The sequence below is a fragment of the Trachurus trachurus genome (assembly GCF_905171665.1).
Source record: "Trachurus trachurus genome assembly, chromosome: 22".
NCBI classification, from domain to species: Eukaryota; Metazoa; Chordata; class Actinopteri; order Carangiformes; family Carangidae; genus Trachurus; species Trachurus trachurus.
In genome coordinates this window covers 12,315,582-12,332,528 of record NC_139907.1, presented here as the reverse complement: position 1 = coordinate 12,332,528, position 16,947 = coordinate 12,315,582, and the positions used below count along the sequence as shown (strand labels likewise).

The window sequence follows — 16,947 nt, the reverse complement described above, 5'->3', positions numbered from 1 at the left end:
TTTCTTGCTTTCTTCCCTGTTATTTGTTCAGTCCTTGTTAGGGGGTGCCAAACTCTGGCACAACTGCACATGAGATTTACAAGGTTGCAGTAAAAATATAGAATTAGAATACAGAATAAAGGGATTTATATGTCCCTCAGGTTTTTATCATGAGAAGCGTCTCTGTTATTTGTATTTATTTATTTATTTATTTATTTTTTTACATATTATGGACCAGTAGTAGCAGTTCATGCCATGTTGAAGTTCTTCCAAAACAGCAGCAGCTCGTGACATCACCACGTCATGATGTGACGATGGCACTTGCTGAGTCACATCCAGTGTTGCTCCACAACAAAACACCTCTGACACATCATGCATACATATTATCAGTGCTCCTGCAGAAAACAACCTCCAACTTTGTATGATATACTGCTAAATACTATTGATTTCAGCCCCTGTACATCAACAACTGAGTGAAGCATTCACATCCAACATCAGTATAGACATATTTTGTTGCAGAGTGGGAAGTGCGGGCTCTCAGTCTCTTTATATTTGAACACGAGGATGAGTTTTAATACACTGGCTCATCAGCTGTCTGCTGCTGGTTAAGAGGGTTTATGGAAACTCTGTGTGGATTATTTCAGAATCAGACACACGGCATGTTTATTTCCTCACTGCTCTATGCCAGGCATGATGTGCGCCATCTGTTCTCACCAACAGCTTCTAATACATTTATTTATCTGATTCACAGAGGCAGTCAGCTGCGTTGTGAAGCGTTGTTAAAGCCACAAAGAGAAAGAGGGAATATTGATAATACCTTGTTTGCAAAATGATATATATATTCACAAGTCTGTCCATTGTTGTGAGTGAGACAAAAAGCACTCATCCTCAGTGAGTCACAAGGTGGCAGCAGAGGCCTACTAGCATTTTTACCATTCACCTTAAACTGCAGAGCACCCTGAGCACCTGCTTACTCTGAGCCAAATGAGCAGTGCACCCTGTTCAGGGGGGAAAAGACAACTGGGCACTTTATAAGGCTTGAAGGTCAACTGTATGCTAGAAGTCCTGATCATAATATATAAACATGGTCAAGTCATGGAAAAAACTGTATTGAGGACACAAAATTTGACATTGATGAAACAATTTGGTGTTGCAGATGTGTATTATGCATGCTTTGTTTTATGTGGTGTATCAAAGAAACAAAAAATCCTGCAGAAAAACCATTCTTTATTTCTGAAACATGTAGACATTGACTTGTCCTTGGAATTTATTTGTGAATGAGCCCAAGTCTCCTCCCTCTCCTCATTTGGATAAATGTCACGGATTACCTAACGGGCGAATCAGGGCGGTTTTTGTCATTCAAGAGGAGGTAAGACTGTCACTTAGTTGCCTTGGAGACTACAAATCAATAGCATCATGCAGTATCTTCTTGTCCATTCCCAATGAGAAGGGGGTGAGGGGAGGTTGAGGGGGGTGCGTTCAGTCACTGCTGGCGTCATCAGGAGAAGGTGGAGGGGGGGGAGGAGGGTCGAGTCACCTGTGCTCTGATTGGCTCCTGACGATAAATGAGCTGCCATTGAGGTTTTTCTGGCCCGGTCAGAGAGGGGGTGTGTCTCTCGGCTGCACAAGCACACGCCCTCCCGCATAAATACCCAACACGAGCCGTGGTGCTGATCAGACAGACGCACCAATTTAAAGAGCTGCGCTTTCTTTTTTTTCTCCCCCTCCTGTTGTTACCTCCCCGGGTGTCAAGACTTGTCAGAGTTACTTTCGTTTTGCATTTGCGTCCCGTGCTGCTTTGGAGAGTCGAAGCGAGCGAAAAGAAAAAGAAAGACAGAAAGAAAGAAACAACAGGAAAAAGTAGAGAGAAGTCAGTGGCTGTAATCAGTTTCCCTAATCAGCAGAAATTGGCAGCAGGTGTGAATTCATGTCTGTATTTTCCCCGCAGATATATTGGTGAGTACTGCATCTCTCCCACATGTCTTTACGCTTCTCTTTGTCTGTGCTGATCTCGATTGATAGAAAAGACTCAAATCAAGTATCAAACAGTAGGTCGGGTGTGTTGGCTTTCCATCTGACAGGTAAGAACAAGAGAGGTTATATACTTGTGGTATGTTTTTGTTTGGTGATTTGGTGATTTCCCCCTCTCTGAAGCAGACACCTTTTTTTTGGGTTGCTGCACCCACTCATGTTTCCTTTGAGATTTTCTATGGGGTGTTGCCCCTGAAATTGGAAATGTCACAGCACACTGATTGGAAAAAAAGAGAATTTCTGGGTCTCACCTGTTTTTTTTTTTGTTTTTTTTTCCATTTTAGATTTGTTGTCAAGCACCAGCCTGATAAATGTTTTATGCTTGTGCCAATGCTGAAAGGTCACAGTGGTCACACGGCTTTCAGCCTATTTCTATTTAGGGATGAAATGTGCTTTATTCCTTTTTTCAGGATCCCCTTTTTTACACTTACTTTGCTGGGTCCTTAAACATTAGAGTGACACTGTCTTCATCCTACAGTCTTTTATGCTGCAGGTGCGGTGCAACTAGAGGAGGATGGATGCACTCTGCTTCTATCTTTTGCTGTAGTGTCATTTATAACAGGAATAGTGGGGTGCACCTTTCGTTTATTTGGACCCTTTCTCAAGAATTGTTTTCCTCTCTGTAGAGACTAGAGAGGATATGCAACTCGTTTTGAAACATTGTTTTTGTGCTCAGTTCAAACCTCAGCAGGCTCTACCAGGAAGTTAAGAATCGACCTCTTTACTGTAACCACACTGCCTCCTGTTCTTACTTACACCAGACCTATGCTTCTCCCTTCTGTAAAGCTGACTTCTGAGAGAGCCAAAAATAGGGTCTCACTTTTTTCCTTGGTGTAATTATTTCAGTGTTAATTTCCAAGGCGTGATTAGAGTTTCGCTAGGTTTGGAGCTGCATGCTGCAAGTTTTGCTTATATCTTCCACTTTGCTGTAGCTACTGTGACTTGTGTATCTGTGCAAACAGGAAGACATTTTTCTCACAACAACTGGAACTCACCCAACATGGCTGCATGCCTTCCATACACTATGTAGATAAGGACGTTTGCAAAAAACGTTTTATTGTTCGACATGTAAAGTCAATTAGATTTTCACTCTTGTGCACTTGGATTACCTTAAAGCACCAGAGTGGTAACTGATCCATGATGTGTTTCAGTGGCGGACTCAAACCAGAGGAATCTGGATACAACTCATTCATTCCTGCTCGCTCCGGGGAGGGTTTCTTCTCAATCCCTCCCCCCCCACCTCCCCTCCTCTCTTTCCCCACTACCACCACCCACATACCTGCAGAGCTGTGTGACTCGGCTGGTGGAAAGCTCAGCACTGGCACTGGAACGTCGGCAGCTTTGCCCTGTCACCACGCAGCCTGAGATTTATGATAGTAGTAGTAAGAACAGCGGGGTGGCAGAGGGGAAACAATGTTGATAATGCAAGGTGCAGATTCCCCTGTTGTGCAGTGAGACTGACTGTTGCAGAGACCTCCTCGGGGTCTTGGGGTCCTGTCAGCACCACTGCAGCTCAGACGCACAAGGAGATTGCATGGCCTTTATCTTAACCTCTGGAGACAGCTAGAAGAACCAGGTGTCAGTCTGAGGTCATGTCTTCAGACTCTGAACATTTCTAATAGAGATATTTTGACCGTCTTAGGCAAAGCTCATGTGGCCGAAGGCTTTAATTATGAAACGGCTGCAGCATAAAGTCATTAGGAATATGGCACTACATTTAATGAGGTCAGGAAGGTGTTCAGACTGAACTGGAGACTCTCAAACATGGCAAGCCCCTCCAATTTATATCTTCTCGCCAATTGGTCACTGGGTCAGTACATTTGTCTGGAACTCCAGAGCTTGTTGTGCAAGGGTGATTTCAGAAATGGACTCGAAAGAGCCTCCAAGATGAACTTAGTCGTCTTTCATCCAATTGTAGCGCAGCAGCTTTTCTGAAACTCTGCCCATAGCCATCTCTCAAAGCCCAGTGTGATGCAGTCCAATACCCCAAAATATACAATTATATACAGTATTATTATTATTTTTTAAAGATCATTGACATTTGAAAACGAGAACTGACAAGCTTCAACCATTGAATTCAAATGTTTTTTTTTAAGATAAACTTAAAGGACAGATCACTTCTAAAATTGTTGCTGATGAATCTTGTTGACCTAACCCATTAAACGACAATTGGTTTGAGCTCTAAAGCTTTAGTTCAGATACGTAATGTACTTTGGACACGTAATACATGACTGTCTTGTGTCGTTACCTGTCATTCTTCTGTGCCCTGGTTGGACATGGCATTAGGAAGCTGACCCGACCAGGTATATGCATTATGTTGACTGGGTCAAGAGGTAAAGAGGTTTATGGCCATCTGCCACACCAGCCTCATTACCAGGGCCACTTGCTTTAAGGTGTGTGTCGCCGACAGAATCAAGCAAGCTGGCCATTGGAAGTGTTTAAGTATTGTGTGCAGCTCATTCATACATGACTGCTACATGTGTGTCCTTGACCATAAACACTAGTTAACTGTGCTCCATTCTGATTTAATGTCATCTATTTACAAGTTTGTCACTTATAGAGCTCTTTAACATGCCATCTCTAGGAATCCATCCACTTTGAGAGAGGGACATGTTGAACCCAGCTTGACACTTGAAGCAGTAATAGATGTGACTGTGGTCTGTGTATGTTTGTTTCCTCCCTCGCAGGTCGACTTGTTACTTGTGCACCCCCACTTCCTCCTCATTGTGCCCCCTTTATGTTTTATTAGGCCAATGTTCTGTTATTCTTAGCCTAGCAGGATGTTTATACGATCCCCGAACAGAAATATGACTGGCAAGGCCCGAGTGTTTATCTTTCTTTCCCTTCCCCTCCCTCTCTCCCCCTCTCCTCCTCTGCACAGGTCTTCACTGTCACTGTTCATCCCTCTGTCCCCTCCTCTGCTGCTTTTTTGCATGCCTGCCTCACCCTCCTCCTTTGCACCCCCACTCAAGGATGAAATAAGTTCAAGAGCCGCCTCGGCTGACATGATTTTTTTCCATGTTAAATCTTGCGTATCCTTCGAGCCCTCCTCAATCTTTTTTTTATTTTTATTTTTGGATATCCCACTATTGTTTTGGCCTTGTGGACTGAATGGTGGAGTAAAGGTTAACTTTACTTTGCAGTGATAAAGCCAGAAGCTTTTCAATTCTCACTTGTTTAGAGTCACCCTACACCCTGTTGTGATGTCAGTGTTTCCCCCTGAAAACCACAAAGGGTGTATATGTGAATTTAGGGATGGAAAAACTGATAAATTGCCTATGCTTCAGGGGTTAATGATCTCCTGGTATTGAGTGACTCATGCCACTCAATTCTCCCTTAAGGAAGAATATGCATTAATACAGCAGAGATTACTGAAAGACTGGCCATGTGGTGCATTTGAATAGGAAAGTTAAACTAGAAACAGCAGTGCCTTGATTGACAGGGCTTCAGAAGACTAAGGGAGAGTTTATTATCTGGGCCCTGATTGGGCTATACAAGTGACAGGATAACGCTTAATGCTAAAATGTAGTTTCCATGTGGCCCAACAATAGCCTCAAGTCTGGAAAACTACAACATGGCAACATCTATGTAAAGTTTTCTAATGTTAGTCACCATAAGCAAAGTTTTCTAATGTTAGTCACCATAAGCTATATCAGGTTAAGTAAGGCTGCAGCAGGAAAACCCCCTGAGTGCACTGATCTGAACAGAGCACAGGTTATTGTTCCTGAATTAGACATTAATTTCAAAGAAGAATGTGTTCGGGTTGTTATTTCTTCTGCAAAGTTTGCCAGGATTGAAGATTGAATTTCCATGTGGAGTCTCAGATTACCAGATTAAATGTGAACAATAAATATTTTCTTAACTTGCTGTTAAGTAATTCATGTTCCAGTAAATAGAGATGAATAGATTTCTGTAGCGAGCATTCTGGGTGTGCTGAGTTTTGTATGAGTCATACATGGGTACGGTAAGACAGCTCTGTGCTTTATTTACTGTAGAAATTCCACTGAATTTTTTTTATGTTGTTGGTGAAAGATGATTTATTTTTTAAAGGGACTTCTGTTTGTGTAATTTATCAAACGCTTGAATTAGTCTGAACGTTCATGTTTTTTGCCGTTATGTAATTGATTTTTGAAGCAAAAGTGTTAATTCACTGAATTTCTATCGGTGCTCATTTGAACCATGTTGTAATTGCTGTTGTATGATTTTTCCTCATTTTGCTATATCCAAAACACTTTTATTCAAGCTTTAAAGTAGGTCAAGCGACACCACACACAGGTCTGTTGAATCGGATAATGTGTGGATGTGAGTTAGCTTCTTGCCGTGTTCTGTTTTCTTTGTCCTATATAGCCAGTGACCACACAAACCACAAGCCTTTGGCCACTGACCACAAGGCACCAGGCTTTAAATAGAGAGCGTGAGAAGGCCGCTCAGCATCTTGTCTCAAGACGGCATCTCTGTCAGTCCTGGGACCTGCTTCAAGTCATTTTGTTAAAAAAAAAAAAACTTTACTACAACAAAGTTGGATAGTGATTGCACTGAGCATGGATAAACAAGCGCTTGTTACTTTATCTAAAATGGAAAGTTTGGCCAAGCTTTTATGGACCTGAGTGCATCGAGTTCCACCCCAGTCAAATACCACAGCACGCCCCCAGCACACTCTCACAATGACTGTGTTCTCTGGTTGCTAGTGCAAGAGCACATCATCCTGTATTTAGAGGTGGCCACCGTATGAAAGCCACAGAATGAGCCGTGCAGCTTTGCAGTGCATAAGCAGAGCAGAGCATGGACTGGATGCCTGTTGTGTTGTGGTCAAGATGTGCCGATTATAAACAAACCCAGCGCACAACCAGAGCATCAATGGCTTTCAGACTCGTATGTTGGTTTATTACATGCAATCTCTGAAGATTTTTAATCACTTTCAAGCACTTGCAAATAGGCCATGATCTTCACTGTCTAAATACATGGCTTCTTCTGTCATCCCTGCAGCCCAGTGTTTGTGCCCAGCCGAGAGATGACTGAGGTGATGATCAGCAGCACCCCCATGGAGGACATGAGGCTCAGCCCCAGCAAGGACAGACTCTCCTTCCAGGTATGACACACACACTCACACATGCACAATAATGAAACACAGGTTTCGTCCCAATTCCCCACCTGTACATTTTAATGTGGCACAGCCATTTTACACCTGTCTTCATCCATTCATTATCATGAGTTGAACTGACGTCAGCATGGACCAGAGGGAGCTGCTGCTTCTGCATTTCATGTAGGAACAGCAGCTTCCTTCAGTATAGGAGGGTGGGAGCGACATTATACACACAAATGTCTCGCACAGTTTAACCACCTTACATTTTTAAGTCAATGAAATGTAATAGAATAAAGATGATTTTTCCAGATCTCTCTCAGTGGTTGTACGCCCATCTGCTACTTGATATAGAATTACAATTCTAAGAAAACATTAGCGCAAAATTCACCCTCCTATTTTTACCCTGTGAAACATTGGCGGTCATGGTTGGTCATAAATTTAAACATACAGGGGAAATGTATGTAGTGGAAATTGTCGGTAATCTACCGTGCCCGGTCACTAAAATAAACCCTGCAGATTCAGAGAGATGAGAGAAGCAGCCATCAGGTGGTCGTGACAAGTTGCTGCCTGCAGCTTTGTTTCACTGTCAGCTCAACAGGGCCATCTTGGAAACAAAACTACTTAAACACACAGCTGCTTGCTTGTTCAGTGTCACATTTGTGCCAAGGATGGAAAAAGTATCAAAGGGCCCCATGTTGAGGCTTACTTTTCATCATCTTTCACAGCAAAATAGTTTAAGACGAAAACATTTAATTTGGCAAAGGTTGGTCGCAGGGATCAAATGATTCTATTAGTCACTGAGGCCACCTGCTGAGACTGTTACCACCCTCCTGTGGGAAGATCATCTTATATAAGACTGATATAATTTAAGCATTTGTCTATAGATGCACACTGCAAAATGTATAAATCCTAATGGTTTGATAATGCCAAGCTGTATTCAGACTTTGACTGAGGATGTAGACTGACCCAAAAGGAAAAGGCTAGCTTCCTCCACACAGTTCACACCCCAGCTGTGAGTCTGTCTGAGAGGATGAGAGGAGCGGATGAGGAAGGGGGGGAGGGGGAGAAAAGGAGGATGCCAATGTGCCACTTTTCTGTGCTTTCCATCCCCACTTTGTATTTCCTCCCCTTAAATCACTTGCCCAAGGTCCCGGCCACTCCTAAGATGCACATTATGATGGAATGACGATACACCCGTCACTTCCTCCATCGTGAGTGCTGGGGCTCTGACACATTGTGTGATCATTAAATTCCAGCTGCACCTATTAAAGGTATTGAAATGGTCGTGACCTCACGAGTGGAAAAGGATGAGTAAACGGCAAACTGTTTGCTGAATTATCATCTCAAAAGGCAATGTCATGATTCAGGCATATAGTGTGCACATCCAAACCCAACCACACACCCCAGAAGATCCTAAAATAGCTGGCATTGTGCCTGGCTGATGTGTCGTCGCTTCCTGCCACTGGAAGTGAAACAAGTTATGACATGTGTTAGCGGAGGGTCCAAAGGCAAGGTCACTCACTGCCTAACTCCCCCGGTGCTGACGCACAGTGAGGATTGGCGATACAGGCCAGGAAATGCAGATGCACGCAGGCATTAGACATGAACACAGGCATGCTCGTACATGTAATTACACACATATAATCGCACCTCTTGGCGTGGCTCTGTACGCAGCTGTTTTCAGAGAATGTTGATGCGTACATGCTTTCATAACTTGACAAATTCTCACATTCACAAGATGCATTTATAGCTTCTTTTTTTTGTCTTTTTCCTCCCTTCTCATCTGTCTCTTATGGAATTCATGGAGACTTGGACACAGCTGGATCCCCTCTATCTCTTCTTGTCTCAGTCTCTCTCCTGCTTCATCTAATGCTTTCTTTCCACTCGGCTCTTTGCCCAGACAGCGACATTGCCCCCCCTCCCACCCCCATCCCCACTCCCCCCAATGTCTTGGAGTGAAATATGCAGGTCTAAAAATATTCATCCACTTTATCCAAACAACAGCAAAAAATGCTGTTCTTGGACCAGGAGTGGCAGGGCTTTTTTTCCCCTGGGCCTTTTCTCTGGGTTCCTGAGAACAGAGAAAGTCAGAGGTTGATGTCCAATCTTGCCAGGATAGGGAATGCGTGTAATCTCTCTTGTCAGAACGTCTCTCATGCCCTTCAGTTTAGATCCAAACATTTGAGAGTGGCACGCTGTGTTTATAAGCAGACGTATCAGTCTGAGTAACTCAGCTGATTTCACAATCTTTTTTTTTTGTTTTTCCATCTCGGCAGGAATATGAAGTATTCAACACTAAATGCTGCCTGTAATATAGGGATGGGTGTTCTATTTATAAACAATCCATGCTCTAATAAACCTTTCACCTTTTTTTAATGTTTTTTTACCTTAGCAATTTGAAATGCAGTGATTACACTCTTGTATAATCTTCTTCGTGGTGGGTGATGTGGCACTGGATGAGTTCATAAGCAGCTACAAGCAGCTTGGCACAACGCCTTCCAAAGCATTTAGATTAAACATGATGCAGCATTTACCGCAAGTCCTGCTAGACATGCCTCATTTTACCCATACACAGCCACTGATGTAACCTCTTCCTGGTGCAGATTATATGGGTATTGAGTGAGCGCCTACGTATGGGAAAAGCAAACTCGGCTGCTATGGGAATATGGGATGGGCAGGCGCAGGTATGCCACTGGGATTTCGTGCGACCATTTCCCATGACAGATGTTTAGTCTTCACATCACTTCCTTCACAGTTGTTTAGCCTTGTGCTGGTGCCTGCAACACTTCTGCAAGTTCTGTTGTCCCAGAGCGTACCGCACACTTTGTACAGATCAGAAATATGCTCACAAATAATTTCTGGGGATGGCCATGTATTAACTCCTGAGGTTAATGAAAGGTTCCTAACCAGTGTCCCCCCCCCATCTCATTTTTAGATATTCCCCGACCCATCAGACTTTGACCGCTGCTGTAAGCTCAAAGATCGCCTGCCGTCCATCGTGGTCGAGCCGACGGAGGGAGAAGTGGAGAGTGGAGAGCTTCGCTGGCCACCAGAGGAGTTCCTTGTCAGTGAAGAGGACGACGACGACGAAGAAGAGGAGGAGGAGCACAATAACGGCAGCATCCAAAATGGACAGCCCACACAGAATTCTCAGCACTAGAGGCCGTGCTGCAGCAGCCATACCCTTCCTGTTCTGGTTCTTTCTAAATCGACTCTCCCTCTCACACACTGGTTACACCTCCACTTCAGCACTCCAGATTCGACCGGCGGACACAGGCTCGGTGTCTTGCGATGCCATCTTGTTGCCCTCAACGCCAAAAGAAGCAATACACACATGTACACACACACACCCTTTCTCACACAATAATTTATCCTCCTGGACTTCACATCCAACCAAGCGACTTGAAAAGACCAGACACGCACACGTCTAACCTGCACCCACTTCCTACCATGCCTACCACTGTGTGTGTCTGGGCCAAGGACGGATGTCCGGTTGGACAGCGGCAGCTCAGTGCTCCATGGACAGGTCTCACACTGCAGGGGGTGACTACTGCTTTCTACTCTACTCCAAAATGGCTGGCATCATGACCCCAGAGGCTTTATACATGCATACAGAACTATTGTGGTACCCGTGGGGAATTCTGTCCACAGCACACTGTCCACACCTGTGTTTCAGTTTCTGAATTGATATGTTGATTATTGTGATTGCCACTGCTGTCCATAGATTTGTCTGTTTGTGGGAATTGAATGTTTTGTGATTTTTGTCTGTTTTCTGAGAAGTGGGTGTTTTGTGCAAAACGTTACTGGGAATTTTTTGTTTTCTTTCTGTCACAGGATTTGTCTAAATTATATTTTTGAGATCTTAACATTTACAAGAGAAAAAAAAAAAGGAAACATGGAATTGTTTTAGAGAAGTGAGAAGAAAGTGAAGGGGGGGGGGGGGGGGGGGGGGGGCAGTCCTGCCATGGTAAATACAGTCAAGCTATGATCCTCATCATGTTGGTCTCCTGTAAACATTGTGACAAACTGTAAATGACAAAGCAAGCAGGGTATTGTTCAAAAGGAGAGTTGAATAAGAATGGGAAATTGTTTCTTCTTTTTTTCATGAATAAGCAATGTGTACAGCCCCAATGAAGGATATGTAAATAGTTTATTTTTCTTTATGTTTAGACAGAAGCAGATGGAGAGTCGCTCTGAGCTGTACACACCTGAACTGAAGGCTGTCTTTTCCTAGTGTTCCTGTTCTTTTCAAAAACAGCCATACATTTGACATTACAAAGTTCAGGTCACGGGGAATTCACACTGCAGAAAAAAAAGTTCACAAACAAGGATACAGGCAAAGTCTGAAATCATATTACTCTGCACTCCACTTACAACTTAAATCATAGTCATATTTGCCAAAAGCTGTTAACGGGAAATCATATTTGCTCTCTAGTTGTACTGTCATTTAACTCGCCTGTTTTGCAGTTTTAAAAGTCTGTTTTCTTTTTGTTTTGTGTTTACTCCTTTTTCAAATGACAAGTTATTTGTTGGTTCAAAAAAAAAAGTTTTGTCTGTGGAAAAGATTACAGTGCGCAGAATCTGAAATACTATTGTACAAGCATGGCAGATGTACTATGTCTCTGTTCTTGTTGTTTCTCATTTAAGTGGCATTAGGGCTGTGTACAGAACATCTCTCTTTCCTCCTGTCACCCACAGGTCCCACATTGTTTTTGTAAAGCTCAGGGAGATTAGCCGCCATCTTTCTGTTTATTGTTTTTTTTTTTTTTTTGTATTTAGACCACTTTTCTCTGTGACGATTACAGAGGCTGTAAATAAACATTTGAATTTGCTATCCAGCTGTGACTGCTGTGAGAATAATTGACTATGAAGAGTTACTGCCATTTTTATGGCGACGTGAGATGAAGTAAATGAGTCTTTTACAAGGGTGATCCTCCAGTGCATTTTAAATTTGTGTTTCCAAGAGACTTTGCTTTTGTGTTTACTTTCATTTTCCTTCATGTAAACCCCCTCCTCCACATACAGCTCCTTTCCCCACTCATTTCACCTGCAGTGGTTAGAGAAAAAAACAGTATTACTTCCTGCACAGCAACTCTCACACAGAATCTCTCTACGAATGCAGATGCATGTATCAAAAACGTGTATATATAGAAGCGAGAGCAGGCCACATGCAACTTCCTGTCTTCAACTCGCACAAATGGAGCACAGTCTCGCTTGTTGTTGCAACAAAATCTTATTACTTCACTGAGCAGCTTTAATTTCTGCATACTTGAGAATGCATCTTTAAAATATTAAATGAAGCCATTCAGCAATATAGAGAACAGTGGTTTCACCTACCACTCTTTTAGAGCCTTTACAATTACAGAAGTATTAAAGATAGTAGTGGGTATAAAAGGCTGTGGAAGCAGCTCCTCACGCTCTACCCATAAACACTCACCACAGTGATGCAAGACTAATAAAATGTGGTTGAGTGGAAAAGCTCTAATGGGGAACTGAGGGATTTTACAGGAATAAACAGAAAGCTTTCTGATCACTGTTACAATGGTAACCTCTCAGGTGATTTGCTGCTACGCACTGTAATAGTGACCCACCAGGTCAAGTTTGATTGCCCAGTGCTGAGAATAGTGCATCAGAGTTGCTGTGGTAGGGCCTTTGAGGGCCAAGGGCCCCATAGATTGGCCAAGGTGGTACTTTCATGGGCCTTATGGTCACTTCCTGGAAGGAGAACAATGAACTGACATTCTATCCTGCTTCCTTCTTCCTGGAAAAACTGGAGCATGAAAAGTTATTAATACCACCCCCCCACCCCCCAGCTGATAATGGTGGTCAGCAGTGGTGAGTGAACCTGGCCCGGGGAGCTTGTGGCCTCTTCTGAACAGGCTACAAAATGAATGTCTTTTGTCCCTTTCTTAACAACTGTCCCCTTGATCTGAGTGGAAAAAGTTGTGAGATCATGGAAAGAAGAACTCAGAAGAAGTTAGGAAAGGACAGATTACAGTCCTTAGAGAGACTGACCAAACTCATATCCAGCTACGCAATAATGTGACGTCAGCCTGAAACCTCTGAACTCTGTTTCATATTTCAAATATTGCAGGAGGAAGCAATATACTTCAGTTTTAATAAAGAAAAGCCCTGTATTTTTTAGGCTAAAGGAATTATGACAGGAAGTCCTGGAGCAACATCTCTTGGCATTTAGACATTTTAAGCAGCTTGTATATTCCGCTCTTCTTCCTCAGCTACTTCTCAGCCTTCGACTTTTGGACGGAAACCACTGTAAAATGTTCACAAGAATTCAACATGTTTTTATATCCATAAAACAATTAGGTTTCACCAGTATTATCTATAACTTTTTAGACCTGTACAATTATCGGGTCATGTTTAGGGATTTTCTAGCTATAACATTCACTTTAAAGGCCCTGAAAAAATAGTTTTCTCAGTAACCCTCTTTCTATTCATAATGGGATTTGATTTGAGTTTGATATTATAATCCGAAAATCAACCAAACAGTCCTGGTACAACAGGTTGGCTGAGTTTTTGAGTGTTGTTTTCTTAACGAGAGATAGATGACATGTTTGGTTAGCGCTGCTGTATGAAAACACAGAATTTGTGCTAGCAGCCAGTTGGCTTAGATTAGCACAAAAGTGGTTAGTGGGAAAACTGCTTGTCAGACTTTATGGGGGGACTAACATGTGACAACATCAATCAAGCGTAACAAAATTCACATCCAAAGCTCACAACACAACTATGTTATCTTGATTGTCTTTACATAAACCACTGAGATCAGATAAGCTAAGCTAACCATGCTCTGGCTCTGGCTTTACATTTACCATATTGGCTCCTTATGTAATTCTCAGCAGGAATAAGAATAAGTATAATTCCCATCATATTTTTTTCTTCATTTGAAATGTGGTTGTTGCTTAATTAGTTTTTTAAAGTCTTACATTGTGTTGACATCACCAAAGAAAGATTTAATCACTTTATCTCATGTGTAAAAGGTGTTTTTTTTTGCCTTTACACCTGCTAATTAACTGCCCTGCTGGTTGTCAGAAGTGACAGCTTTCATTTTGCAGCCGGCAAAGATGAGTGGGCACTCGGTGACACAGGGAAACGGAGAGCGTCTCGCACACCACCCTTGGCGTGAGACACAGTATCTTTAAATGTGTTGCGAGAGCGTGTGTGCCTCGCCGTGTATTAAAACTGTTGTCAGAGTCCTCTGAGTGAAGTCACTGATAGCTCTTCTAGCTCATTCTTGGAATTCTTTCCAATGGAAACAATCCCATCGCTGATCCCAGTGTGTCGGTAGAGTCTGACCTGCCAACCCCTGAATTCTCCCTGACTCCCAACTATAGTCCACATTAACACTGTTTCTCTGTCACTCCTCCACACATAAACTCACACCAACCCCTTCATGTACCCATAACATAACCCCTCCCCCTCCTGTCTTGTCTGTCAAGAGGAGAAAAATAATGCTTATCCGATGAACTCTTTTTCCACTCCCTCCCCTCCTTTTACTTTTTGCTCCAACATAGTTGTTTTCTTGTTCTTTCTATTTTTCGCCGTCCCAGACTTTTATCCCATTCTGTTGTTTCAGCAAGTTTCCCATACTTACATGACAGTAGAAATGTACACTGCATTCCCACAGAGCAGGTTATGTAATTTAAGTTAACATTTTATTACAAACAGTGCCAACACTGCTCCTATAACCTTGCTATTTTAGCACTACAACCTTACTGTATAAGCCACCAAGGTTTACCCTGTGTGTGCATGCATAACTGTCTGTCTGTGTGTTTGTGCAAAGCGTGCAAACGAGTGTGTGTGCTTGGAGGTTTTATGTATAACCGTATCTGTTATTATGAGTGCCATGTGCGTAAGGGAAAGATTCTTTTCCCATGGTTCCTCAAGTGTGAGAAGAAAGTAGAGCTCTCAGGACATGAAGCAAAAACCCTGCTAGTTATTTATAACCTGTCTGGAGACGGCCCACCAACCGTAGACACATATCTGGCACTGTCAACAAGAGAAGAGCTAGAATAAGACATGCTGAGAGACATACAACAAGGAGGGAGGATTAAAAGGTGAAGGAGTCAGGAAAGGAAAAATTAGGATGTTGAGGTGGTAGAGCGCAAAGAACACCTTCGATGTAACATTAAACAGAAATTGTCTCCCTTGGTGGCCAACTTAGATAAGCATTGGTGAGATGAGGTTAAAATGCAACCATAGCAAAAATGACAGTCTGGAACTTGCTCGGTGTCACCATGCCCTCATAATGTTCTTTTCCGAATGACATTACAAACAACATGCATGGAAAAAGTTGCATGAGACCTCTGGAAGTCAGCGAGGCAAATCATTTTGTTGTACGATGTCCTTTCCCTGAATATATTTGACATTTGAAAACCCCACAGCGCCTTGTGATACATGGGTCCAGAAAAGAGGACCACAGAGTAGAGATTGCTATTCAAAACAAAGCCTCCACAGCTTCACAATTAATCAGCGCCAAGCACACTTGACGCTCTGCCAAACTGCTCTCTGTACCTGCACGTCTGCACATCAGCCTTTCAACACATAATGCAACTGCTGGACTCACAACTAATAGCACATATTTGGATGGATGAGTCTGAGCACCCTGGGACTCATTCTCTATTTAACAGGGTGATGTAAGGTGCGTCACCATCTCATCCTCGAGCTTTTATAGCTTTGATCAATACAAGTATTCAGGCGTCTGCTTTATACTGTACTTTTGTGTGTTAATGTGCTAAGCCACAGGCTGCTGCTCTTCCATAGGCTGTTGTTGATATAAATAGACAGCCTATGGCCCCGCTGCTCTACCCCTCATTGCCTTGAGATGAGGGTGGAAAAAGGGAAGAAAGGCGGTTGGGATCAGAGACACAGATGGAGATAAATTAGGAGATTAGGATGCAAAACTGGAGTTAGCAGCAGAAAAAAAAGAAGAAGACAGGAATGTCATGTGCTGTAACAAGTGTGAGGGTGAGACAGGTCATCAACGTGAAGAGGAAGTGAAGTGAAAGAGAAGAAGACTCAAGCTAAATCATCCATGCCCCCTCTTTGAACTACCAAAAAAGCACACAAGGTCATTAGAGGCAAGAATGTTTAAAAAAGCAAACTAGATGAGTTCTTTTTTTTTTTTCCAATAAAGCCTTGTTAGAGTGCTATCAATAGACCCTATTCAAAATAAACCAAAACACAGTGTACAATGCCCGAAAAAAGTCACTCGCTAAAATGGACTTACATAAGTGGAACGGCATGTCTAACATGAATTAATGTCTCCGTGGTATCTACGTTTATCCGGTAAATTGATCCAAACCTTCGTTGTAAAACAAGTTGCATTTAACTTGGCGTACCTCCCGTGTCGTCTTTGTCAAGAAAACATGAACATTAAAATGACTGTGATTCTTAGCAGAGGGCTTTAGATATTTGGAATTCTTAAAGGGAATATGATTAGGAGTACCCGATCATATTGCCTCTGTTAAATTAGCTTGGACAGGCGTCATTAATCATGTGGATATGCTTCTCTTTTGAAGGCGAGTTGGCACCAAACTGTAAAAAAAAAAAAAAAAAAAAAAAAATTGAAAACTTGTTTCAAAGCAAAGTTTTTCCATTCGCCTCTGAAGTGATGCGTTGACCCTTGAGAAGTTTATACTGATAAAGCTATATAGTTCACTCAGTGTCTCAGATAAAGTGCATGCCATAGGGAGCAGGTCATGGAAAAGTCTTGAGTTTGACTAAGTGCACTCTCTCTTTTACCCTGTCTGTCACTCCTTCTCTACCTCACCCGCCACACACACACACACATGCATACACACACACACAAGAGAGAGTACATGCTTGGATACACTCAG

At 42.6% G+C, this 16,947-nt stretch overlaps 1 protein-coding gene across 1 annotated transcript; it reads left to right on the top strand.

The window, feature by feature from the left end:
- The first annotated feature begins 1,672 nt into the window (after positions 1-1,672).
- Positions 1,673-11,030, top strand: lbh (LBH regulator of WNT signaling pathway). Its single transcript, XM_083998046.1, has 3 exons — positions 1,673-1,935; positions 6,997-7,099; positions 10,029-11,030. The coding sequence occupies exons 1-3, from the start codon at positions 1,907-1,909 to the stop codon at positions 10,251-10,253; spliced, it is 357 nt and encodes a 118-aa protein (XP_083854172.1). The 5' UTR covers positions 1,673-1,906; the 3' UTR covers positions 10,254-11,030.
- Positions 11,031-16,947: the final 5,917 nt, after the last annotated feature.

Excerpts from the sequence above, each read along its gene's own strand:
- lbh (XM_083998046.1), top strand. The coding sequence starts at position 1,907 with ATGTCTGTATTTTCCCCGCAGATATATTG. Across the intron at positions 1,936-6,996 it reads TTTTCCCCGCAGATATATTG|CCCAGTGTTTGTGCCCAGCC; the intron begins GTGAGTACTGCA and ends TCATCCCTGCAG. Across the intron at positions 7,100-10,028 it reads AGGACAGACTCTCCTTCCAG|ATATTCCCCGACCCATCAGA; the intron begins GTATGACACACA and ends TCTCATTTTTAG.